This window comes from Miniopterus natalensis, chromosome 17, assembly GCF_054644295.1.
Source record: "Miniopterus natalensis isolate mMinNat1 chromosome 17, mMinNat1.hap1, whole genome shotgun sequence".
Lineage (NCBI taxonomy): Eukaryota > Metazoa > Chordata > Mammalia > Chiroptera > Miniopteridae > Miniopterus > Miniopterus natalensis.
This window is the reverse complement of record NC_142097.1, coordinates 32,394,642-32,406,656: the sequence shown is the minus strand read 5'-3', so window position 1 is coordinate 32,406,656 and position 12,015 is coordinate 32,394,642. Positions and strand designations below refer to the sequence as shown.

The 12,015-nt window shown below is 37.8% G+C and overlaps 2 protein-coding genes across 3 annotated transcripts in view; one reads left to right on the top strand and one right to left on the bottom strand.

Annotated features, from left to right (window-relative positions):
* Positions 1-12,015, top strand: part of TRIM37 (tripartite motif containing 37) — a 161,286-nt gene that overhangs the window by 73,708 nt on the left and 75,563 nt on the right. The gene's annotated exons all lie outside the window — the stretch shown is intronic.
* PPM1E (protein phosphatase, Mg2+/Mn2+ dependent 1E) overlaps positions 1-12,015 on the bottom strand; it is an 84,898-nt gene that overhangs the window by 11,903 nt on the left and 60,980 nt on the right. The window contains exons 2-3 of the mRNA XM_087826235.1: positions 6,876-6,994; positions 2,236-2,435 (exon numbers count right to left, since the gene is read on the bottom strand). Of these exons, the coding sequence (XP_087682361.1) occupies positions 2,236-2,435; positions 6,876-6,994 (319 nt within the window). The remainder of the gene's footprint in view (positions 1-2,235; positions 2,436-6,875; positions 6,995-12,015) is intronic.

Here is a 12,015-nt window from a genome sequence, read left to right as displayed (position 1 = left end):
CCAAACCTGTGCTTTGTCCTGACAAAGGAAGCCTAATCTCAAGATTACATTAAAGCCATTAAGTAGTTTGCTTCAACTCAAGTGTTTAAATCTCAATCTAGCTCACTTAGGAGATCAATCACTGAACTCTGAGTCCTGGACTACCTTTAGGCAATAGTATGTAATGATTTTCATTTGTAAGTCTTTGACATTCCTTGGGCTCTAGGAGCTTGGATGAGTCCAGGTCCTGTCATTCAAAGCAAAACAAATATACAAAGTAAATCATAATTTTTATGTGCTTGTTTTCCCATCTGTTAGGTAGGGACGAGTTGCTGTCTCATGAGGATTTGGAAGGACTACTGAAAGAACAGGTATATTTGTACCTTGGGAAAGTTATTTTAAAGAGTATACTACATTTGCATACGTACCGTATATAAACATCCAGAATGTAATAACACCCAAATATTATGAAGTCTATATCTACTTCAGACATTACAACTAGTTAATTTAGCAATCTAATGAACACCATCTGTAATGCCATTGAAGATTAACTGATTAAATAGAACTTTCTAGAAAAACAGTCCTGACATGTAGAATTTCTACCTGTACTGAAAAGTAGTACTCATTTTTAAAAAACTCAATTGGCATATCAAAAAACAGCGTGTGTGTGTGTGTGTGTGTGTGTGTGTGTGTGTGTGTGTGTGTATAAGCAGTTTTTAAATGACGAGTATACTATTGTGGGATTATCATAAAGAGGGAGGGGGGAAATAATACCTTTATTGGGACATGAGACTGTAACTACACAATGTGAGATTGGTGGGGAGATTCTTAGTATAGCATCAAGAAACAGGAGGAACCAAATGGATTTCTTAAATAACTAGTATAGCTTCTTAAACTTAAAAAAATACTGATGTTTTTCCTATTATAAAGATGGCATACATTTATTTGGCCTGATAAAGAAGTAAATAAATATCTATAGTCCCACCATCCACAGATAACCAGTCTCTTTTCTGTACATATACATTTTTCAGTAAAATTAGGATCATACTATACATTGAATTTTATATAAATGTATTTCCCCCATGTCATTAAGTATTCTCAAAGACTTAACTTTAAATGGACGTGTACTATACATCTTATGAGCCTATCATAGTTATTGTTCCCTGTATGTAATAATTTAGATAATTTCCAATTTTTTATTATTATTGACAATGTTGTATAAAAGAGTTATTTCAAACAAAGCATCCTTTGTGTTACATTTGCATAGACATGGTAACATTTGGAAACAAAGATATCACCTGATCTGCCTTTGTAACATAAGCGCCAATTACTAGCACACCATCACTGCTTATCAGACCTTCACAGTCAGCTAATTAAATTTAACTGCTAAATGGAGGAAATATTGTGCTTTGTAGAAATTACTGCATTGTAATTTCTAAGTTATGGACTTGAGTGAAGGAAAGAGGCAAGTGACAGGCAAAGGAAACAAACCTACCTCTGTTTGCATTAATGTAATACACTTAATAGAAAGAGAAGAGAAATATAACAAGAACATGGTTATTAGGTTGACAAGGCTCATATGATCCAATTTGTCAACAGAGATTCAGGAATGTAATTCCAGCTACTTTCCTATCTCAGAAACCAAGATTTAAAAAAGAAAACCACATGAAATTAGAGAACTGTCTCAGTCTCAAATTAGTTCTTTTATGTTTGTTTTGTGTTGCTTCAGCAAATAGTAATGTGGCAACTTAATAAACACCACTTGATTATACTATCAAAATAGTTTCCTTTAAATGAAACAGCTTTATAGTGATATAACAGTATTCTTTTTTACTTGTATGTATAGAATAGCTCTGGAAGGTTACACAAGAAACCAGTAATTCCCTTGCCTTCATGGAGGGGAACTGAGTGTTTGAGACACAAAGATAAGAGATTTATTTCCCTATTCTAAACCGTGTGACTGCATTACCTATTCAAAATAAAATAATTCCTTTTCTGTTGTCTAATGCAAGCAAATTTGTGCCACTTTGCCTTTAATCCTATTTCAACCTATCAGAGATACTATTAGAACTACAGGGTGGGGCAAAAGTAGGTTTACAGTTGTTTGTATGGAAAATAACACAGTGATTAATAATACAAGAATAAACTCCCCGACTCACAACTGTAAACCTACTTTTGCCCCACCCTGTGTACAAGGAGTTCTGTTAGAAAACAGGAGCATGAAGGTGTTTTTCTTAAATCAGAAGTGCCCTTTACCTCTAGGTTGAAGAGCATATTAAAGTCAGGAATGCAGACGTGTTTGTCTTCCATTTTCCTGCGCATGTTTTTGATGGCGTGGATTGATGTCTCATAGTAAAGCTGGGGTCTCCTGTGGAGAGGGAAGTCTTTCACCCAGCTGCAGCAAATCTCGTGTAGTTTGCTGAAGACAGAACGGGCCAATTTCACTGTCTCGATCTCTGGAAAGAAACACAGAAAACCCCAGTGAAGAGCCTTGTAAAACTGCTTTTCACTTGCCTGATTGGTAAAGACAGAAGTAGGTCACACTAGTCAAGCTCCTCCTCAATAGAAGAAATTCCTCCTCAAGAAAAAGGAAATGTTGCTTCTGAAGAGAGAAAATGACATCCTATCTAGTAGATATGATGAGTAGGGAGTTTATTCTTGCATTATTATTAATTACTGTATTATTAATACAGTAATTAATTAGCCAGCAGCTGCCACTAAGATGATCCTTGTGTCATGAGGAGAAACCTCTGGTCGGGGCTGGTTCTTTGCCACGGCTGGATTTCTTCTAGCTGCAAAGTGCTCTGGCCACTGCTGTCTAGTTCAGGGCACTGGTTCCCTTTCGATTGGCTGCGATGGTTATCACCTGGTGAGCCAAGCCCCGTGTGCTTAGAAGAGTGACTGAAATATGAACAGTGGCTCTCCAGTTCATTGGAACATGAAAGGCCTATAAGCAACAGATTATTTATTTACAGACTACAGGGATCAGAGAGTTTACCTTGATTACCATTAGTCTTTGTCTCCCTCTTCCTGACCTCTTCACACTTTTCTCTCCTATAACTCAGAAGTAGATTATACATTTTTGTTGGTGTATTATTTTTATTTAAAGCTTTAGGCAATAGCTTAAATAGTTTAGCCAATAGGTTAACAAAGTGTTTATTTCTCTAAGGAAAAAGGACTTAAATTCTGTCTATGTGTGTAACCCTGGATAGAAAAAAAGGAGAGCAATCAGAGGATTCTTTACCCCTAGACTATTAAGAGCATTACTTGACCTATTAAGTGGAGCCAACTAGCTGATTTCTGAGGCTGACTTGCATCCCTCAGTGTCTGGACAGATGGGAAAGAAAGCCTTTTAAGCAACACTGAATGGTATTGACGAGATTGTCTCTCATCATCTCCACTCAAGTTGTCCTCTACTCAAGTTGCAGCTATTGAAATAGCCAAGGGGAGATTAGGTTTTCTCAGGCCAGTATTTTAGAGGTTCCTCTTACATCCCAGGTAAAAAAATTTAAAATTCTCAAATTTTTGTTTTACTTTACTAACTCAGATAAAGCTTGACAGCCTGAGAAAATGTGTGCCAGATGGGAAATGGCTGTGCATGCCTCCTGCGATCTACGACACAAATCCCAAAGAAGAGAGACTGTGTGTTCTTAGAACAGCCTGGGAACTTAGAGTCTCATTTTATATTCCTCACCCTGCCACTGCCTAAATCTGTGACCATAGTTACCTGTTTTCTTATTCAGATTTCTTTTTTAAATGACTGTTCAGAAACTGACCTCAAGATTTTGTTGTTTTTCTTATTAACATAATACAGAGTGGTAAACCATGTTTTGTGGCTGTGTCCCCTTGACATTTTTATATACTGAAAATCAAGGGTACATTAGAGAGAGAAAAATTTCAAAGAACAAATAAAACCTGAGGAGGTGTGTGTGTATAAGAGGGAACCTGAGGCCGACAACCCAACATTTTTATGTTTTAAGCAACTCCCATCTTTTTTTCTTTTTTTTAAGCACCAGTTGCCAGAGACTGTCTCTTTCAGCCAGCAGTTACCTATTTGTATTACTCCAATCCATCTGGACCCTGCATTTGGGTGTGCATTTAACTCAATCACAACAGAGGACTGCAAAATGCTAAGTGAATTCAGAAACTTTGAGGGATAATAGAGTTGGGTGAAATGAATAACTGATATTAATTATCAGGATAGTTCCCAAATTCCCAAGTGATAATATAAACCATTACATCATTCTTTGATTTGCATATTACTCTTATTATAGAGACCTGGACTGTCTAATAAGGTAGCTTCCTAGCTGCATCTGTCTACTTTAAATTAATTAAAATTAGATAAAATTTAAAATGCAGTATTTTTGTCATATTAGCTATGTTTCAAGTGCTCAGTAACTACATATAGCCAGTAGCTATTGCATTGGATGTTATGCTAACGGACTTCCCAATATTTTTGTTTTGTTCACAGCTGTTTTGCCAGCACAGTGTATGGCAGGCTCTCAATAAAATGCTCATCAAATGAATTAACTGTTGTACTCAATGTTACCAATATTTTACTTAATATATTTAATATTGATCTGTCATTTCTTTTTTAAATTTTGTCCTAGACGATTTGTCTAAGTTTCGGTATCACTGTTATGCTGTGCAAATTTTCCTTTTTATGAAATTGAATAGTTCATTTTAAAAAGCTTTGGAATTTTCTGTCTTTGATCATTTGAAGTTGTTCACTGGTAGAATCGCATGCCCTTTGCCCTTTTGCGAAGACGGCTAGCTCCTAAACAATCTTCTCAGTCTCATTCTTCTTACATAAAGTTTGTTCATTTGTATTTTTCTGGAAAACACCTAGGTTTTCAAATGTATTTTAATTTCCTCTATATTAGTGATAATTTCCCCCTTTTTATTTTTAATCTTTACATGGGGATATTTCAGATTGGATTTAGGTTGTCTAGATAGGTGTTACATCTGCTAAACTAAATTTGTACCAACAGATATGCAAGGTTGTTTAGCAAACATTGTTAGGGATGATATAAACATGAAAAGAACTTGAAGGATTTTTTTAAAAACCTGTTTTTGGAAACAAGGGAAAGACAAAAGGTATTTCAGTGGGGACTTCAGTGCCTTTAAGCCAGTGACAGCAGGCCTTATTCAGTGTGCTCATTTCCCACTCTGGTATATGGAGAAACACAATATGCCCTGTAGAGATCCTCTTCAGTGCGGTTCACAATGAGTGATTTGGGTTAAAAAGATTAAGGACTTGCAAACAGTCTAGAATTATAATCATTCTGAATCGCTGCAGTGGCATGGAGACATTACTGGGTAATATGCTGGAAAAATATAAAATCAAAATGACCAATAATATCCACCAAAAGAAAAACACACCTTCATTTCACTTTTGCTATCTTATGGGGGGAAAGGGTATCAGAAAATTCTTACAAAGTAGGCATGCAGGGTAACACTTCAATCTTGCTACTTTAAGTATTCTCCTTCGGGGAGTGGTATAGAACATTAGCATACAAATAATTGCTGCCTGAAATGGAAAAATTAAATTAAAAAGGGTGTGAAAAAGAGAAAATTGTTCAAAGTAGTAGTCCACCCCCTAACAGCTGCAAACTACTCATCAGTCTTAATGTCACTGTACTGATCTGGAGCTGAGTCAGCCATCAGCCTGGCTGCAGTAAAGCAGAATTTACTCTCCCTTATCTCTTCATTACAGGGCTTTTACTTTATGCATCAGTACCAGAGGAAAGACCAATGCTTTGTAGCAGGAATTCTATCCAACTTGACTCTGGAATAGTTTGGTTCCAAGTGAACCAATTACTCTCAGTAAATATAAGCAGAGGAATTCCTTCCTTGCCAATTTTCTGTCAAAAATTATGTAGAGCAGCCCGGCGGGTGTGGCTAAGTGGTCAAGAGTCAACCCAAGAACCAGGAGGTCACTGTTTGATTCCCAATCAGGGCACATGCCTGGGTAGCGAGCTCCATCCCCAGTAGGGAGCTTGCAGGAGGCAGCCGATCGACGACTCTCTCTCATCATTGATGTTTCTGTCTCTCTCCCTCTCCCTTCCTCTCTCTGAAATCAATACAAAAAAATGATCTAGAGAGATAACATAAGAACAGGAATGTTTACTTTTATATCTGCCTCACATTCTCTGGAATCTAGCTACTCCGATTCATTAATATATGCTTTGCTCCTTATGCACGTTTAAAGGCAAATGCTGAGTACAAACAGAATGAAATATTAAAATTCCTTAACAATTTTGAGTAGTAATTCCCTAATTTTTATAAAAATTGGTATTTCTCTAGAGCTTCTCTAATATATATAAATCTAATATGCCTTCTTTAATAAATAAAGTTTCATAATTTGCCTGGAAAAAAGAAGTGGTCCATGCAATTAAATCACATTTTGCATAGCTCTCATAAAGAGCTCTATTTATATAAAATTTAATATAATTAATGAGGTTTTGTTGCAACTGATTTCTTGAATTTTTATATCTCACTTTTTTACCTAGATTCTTAAAGGTGAGCTGAAGTTTTAAATAGGTCTTGCTCAAACTCTCCTTTCCCATACTCATCTTTTTTGTTGTCTTCACATTTCTCACTTTAATTACTCTTTCCATTTGTCTAGATGTTAATGATAATATCCTGTTATGAGAATCTCTTGCTCCAAGTACCTTCACATATTTTCAAATATGCCCATATTTTTTTATATTTTTCCCCTCCTTTTATTGATTAGTTTGAAAAAAATTTTTTGCAATTTTTTCTCTTGCAACCACTATACAATTCACCAGTGGGTAAACATATTTAGAGTTAGTATTTGGCAGACATTTTCTGTGGATCACCACACATGAGAAGATTTTAATATTTTCAAACAAATAATGTAGCATGGTACTCACCCACAGTCCCTTCTGTGCCATCCGTTTCCTTTGGGATGTAATGTGCAGAAAGATCACTCTGAAGGACTTCATCTGATGTGGCTCTGGCTAAAGCAGCAGCCAAAAAGGAAGGGCAGTTACTAAAAGAGAGAAATAAAGGACTATTTCAGTAAGAAGATGGAAACAATACATTCAGCATTATTAATAATTACTTATTAATATATTTTCTCAAAACAATATTCAACACATATTTGTTGAGTGCATATTTTGTGCCAGCCACTCTGCCTAGATACTGGGTATATATACTGCTGAGTAACACAGAAATAGCCCTTGACCTAGTGGGGCATACAGTCTAGTTATGGGGACATACAAGTAAACAAATAGGATATAATTTAAAATTGGGACAAGTTTTATAAAGGAAACAAACAGGATACAGTGAAAGAGAATAAAAGGGGGGGTACTTCCTTAGAATGGTCAGGAATGCCATACCTTGAAGGATGAGGAAGCCTCAGTTATGTGGGGGTGGGAATTTTGGAGAGAATATTCCAGGCAGAGAAAACAGCATGCGTACAGACCCTTTCTAAGAGTTTGGTATGTTTCAGGAACTGAAAGAAGCCCAGAGAAGATGACGTATAGAGTGTAAGGGGGAAAATGGCAGGAAATATGGTCAGAGGAACAGGCAAAGGTCAGTTATATGCATCTTTTAGACCATGGTAAGGAATTTAGATTTTACTCAAAATGCAGTGAAGATTATGAGCAAGAGAATGCCATTCATTAAAATATTACTTAAAATATTATTAAAGTAATATTAATTAAAACATTGCTTTGTTGTGCCAAAGGAAATTGGAAGGGAGCAGGAATGAAGGAGAGTAACCAATAAAGAGACAGTTATAATTCAGATGAGATACAGAAAAATGCTTATATTTTGGAGAAAGAAAATGTAGAACTTGCTGATTATTAGCTGTAGAGGTGAGAGAGGGAAAAGAATTGAGGCTGAGACCTGGGTTTTGCTCTAAGCAACTAGATAAATGGTGGCATCATTCATCTAGATGGAGACACCAGGAAGAGAAGTAAAGTAGGAAACATGAGATCACTGTAGCATATTAAGTTGGGAATATCTGCAGTGTCCTAGGGAAGGTGTCAAATGGTTAATTACATAGCCTAGTGTGGGGCTCCGAGATGTTAGGACATTTGGAAGTCATGAATGTATGGATGGTATTTAAAACGATAAAATGAAAAGTGCTATGGACCTGTGACTTCTATGTGCCCTTGCTTTCCCCCTTTTGGAACAGGAAGGTTATCTTATGCCTTATCATTTTATGTTGGGTAGTGGTGGGGTAAAGGGTAGACAGTTTGCCTCTTTAGTCCCCAAGTTTTCAAAGCAAGTCAAACTATATTCAGGGACCTGTCATCAACAAATTGTACCCAAGGAATCTCACTTGTACCTGGACCTGACCTCAGTGAAATCCTGAACCTGAAGCCTGAGCCTGGTACCATAAAGGGAGACTTTGCAGGAAGGGGATGAAGTGTATTTTGCGTGTGGGAAGGATGTGAATTGTGTGGCCAGAACATGCTGTGGAGGATTGTTTTTCTAAAAAAGTCCCCAGCAACATTTCTGGTCCCATATACTCTTTAAGAACCTTACCATTCCACATAAAGAGGCAGATATATTTTCACTTCTTTGAATGTGAGACTCTGATTTAAAAAAAAAAAAAAAAAAAAGTGCCTTGGCCAGTGTTACATTAGGACACAGAACAAGTGTCTACAGGTTCAAGAAGACTGAAATCATATCAAGCATCTTCTTGGACATTTACACAATGGAATACTATGCAGCTGTAAAAAAGAAGGATCCCTTACTCTTTGAGACAGCATGGTGGGACCTGGAGAGTATTATGCTAAGTGAAATATGCCAGTCAGAGAAAGACAAATATCACATGTTCTTACTCATATATGGAATCTAATGAACAAAATAGATCCAGAGACATAGAAGCATGGAACAGACTGATGAATCTGAGGGAAAGCAGGGGTGGGGGTCGGTGGGGAGTGATTAACCTAAGAACTTATATGCATACATGCATAACCCGTGGACACAGACAACAGTGTGGGAAAGACTGGGGCGGGGTACAAGGTGGAGGGGGTCAATGGATGGGGGAGGCATTTGTAATGCTTTTAACAACAAAGATTAATTAAAACAATAAATAAGTAAATCGTCCTCAAAAAAATAAAAATACAGTGCCCTGGCCAGTGTTTCTCAGTGGTTAGAGCATCAGCCTGCACACCAAAGGGTTGCAGGTTTGATTCCCGGTCAAGGGCACATACCTGGGTTGCAGGTTCTATCCCCGGCCCTGACCCAGGCCATTGGGTGCTGAAGGCAGCCAATGTGTCTCTCTCACATCAATGTTTCTCTCTCCCTCCCTCCATTCCACTCTAAAAAAAAAAAAAAAAAAATCAGTGGAAAAAAATATCCTCAGGTGAAGATTAACACACACAGGATGATAATGATGTAAAAAGTGTTTCTGTGTGACTTCTGAGATTTGGTCCTAAAAGACTGTAGGACTTCCCTTGGCTTCTCCTCCCTCTCTCTTTCCCTCTTCTTTCTCCTTCCCTTTCCATCCTCCCACCAGGACATGGACAGGCTCATGTGGGTGTGAACTAAGGCTCTCGGAAGCTGTTAGCAACTGCCTGGCATGGAATGGCACAGGCCTTCAGATGATACCAGTCCTGGCCTGAGTTTGCCAGCTGAGGCCCCAGACATCAAGGAACAGAGATAAGCTGCCCTGCTTTGTCCGGTCTGAATTCTGGCCCAAAGAAACTATGAGCATAATAAATGATTGTTTTATGCCACTAATTTTTGTGCTAATTTGTTACACAGCCATAGTAACTGAAAACCCAACATTTAGAAGCTTGGTAGAATATAAGGAACCTATAAATACTGAAAAGAAATAGCAAGATAAGTAAAAAGTAAAACCAAGAGAGTAGAATATTTGAAGGAAAGAATGGTCAACTATGTTAATACTGCTGAGAAGTCAAATAAGGTAAGGGAAAAAATGGATATTGAATTTTTTTTTATTGACCTTAGGGAGGGAGGGAGAGAGAAACATTGGTGTGAGAGAGAAACATTGATCAGTTGCCTCCCACACGTGCCCCAGCCAACCAGGGGTCAAACCGGCAACCTGGCTATGTGCCCTGACCAGGAATTGAACCTGCCACCTTTTGGTGTACCGGATGAAGCTCCAACCAACTGAGTCACACGGGCAAAGGCTAGATAGTTTTGTTTTGTTTTTTCATCCTTGCGTGAGGATATGTTTTTATTGATTTTAGAGAGATAGTGAAACACTGATGTGAGAAACATCAATTGGTTGCCTCCGCGCCCCCCCCCCCCCCCCACACACGCCCTGACCGAGGATGGAACGTTCAACCTCTTGGTATATAGGATGATGCTCCAGACAACTAAGCCACCCAGCCAGGGGTGAATATTGAATTTAATAACATACAAATCATCACTGGGTACTAAGACAGTTCAGTGGGGGAAAGAACAGCCTTTCAACAAATGGTGCTGGGACAGTTGGATATCCACATACAAAATAATCAAGTTAGACTCTCTCCTTACACCATATACACAACTTTACTCAAAGCAGATCATAGAACTTAATGTAAGTGCTAAAACTATAAAAATTTAAAAAAAAAACATAGGAGTAAAACCTCATGACCTTGAATTAGGCAATGGCTTTCCTAAATATGACACCAGAAACACAAGCAATAAAATAAAGTTAAATAGAAGCACAAATCAAGAAAGTGAAAAGAAAACTCACAGAATGGTAGAAAATATTTGCAAATCATATCTGATGAGAGACTGGTATCTAGAATACATAAAGAACTCTTATAACTCAATAATAAAAAGACAACCCAATTTAAAAATAGACAAAGGATATGAATAGGTCTTTTTCCAAAGAAGATCTATAAATGGCCAATAAGCACAAGAAAAGATACCCAACATCGTTAGTCATTAGGGAAACACTAATCAAAACCACAATGAGAAACCATTTCACACCAAGTAGGATGACTATAATAATAATAATAAAAAAGAGGGGTAATAGGTGTTGGTGATTACATAGAATAATTGGAACTCTCATATATTTCCGGTGGGAATGTAAAATGGTGCAACAGCTTTGGCAGTTCCTTAAAATGTTAAACACAAAGCTATTATATGGCTCATCAGTTCCACTCATAGGTATATATACAAGAGAAAAACACTTCCACACACAAACTCATGCATGAATATTCATAGCATTATTCATAATAGTAAAAAAAGTAGAAACAACCAAATGTCCACCAACTGCTTATGGATCAGTAAAAGGCAATATATTCATGCAATGGAATATTATTCAGCCATAAAAGGAATGAAGTATTGATACATGCTACAACATGGATGAACCTTGAAAACATATGGTAAGCAACAGAAGCCAGTCACAAAAGACCACATAGTGGATGATTCCATTTATATCAAAAGTCCAAAATAGGCAAATCTATAGCAACAGGAAGTAGAGTAGAGAGTAGCCTAGGGCTGAGGGGTGGGGTAGGTAGGGAGGAACGGCTACCTGGGCCCCAACCCTAGGGTTTCTGACTCCATAGCCCTGGAGTAGAGCCTGAGAATTCTCATTTCTAACAAGTTTCCATATGATGTTCCTGCTGCTGGTCTGGGGACCACACTTGGAGAACCACTGGTTTATATCATCAGCTGGATGGTGAGGGTAGAAAGCACATGGGGGAGGAGGAATGAAGAGAAAGCAAACATGAAACAGTCATGTCAGAGAGGAAGTATAACTATCAAATAGTGCCAAGACATTATTGGAAGTTCGAGACAATTTTGTTGTTGTTAATCACCTGAGGCTATTTTTTCCATTGATTTTTAGAGAGAGTGGAAGGGGGAGAGGGAGAGAGAGAAACATCGGTGTGAGAGACACACACAGATTGGTTGCCTCCTGGTCACCCCGACCGGGCCAGGGATCAAACCTGCAACCCAGGTGCATGCCCTTGACCAGGAATCAAACCTGCGACCCTTTGGTACAAGGGCTGTCCCTCTAACCTCTGAGCAACAGCTAGGGCTTGAAACAGTTTTTTAATGAAACCAGTCTTTCTGGTTGTACAGTTTTCTCCATCT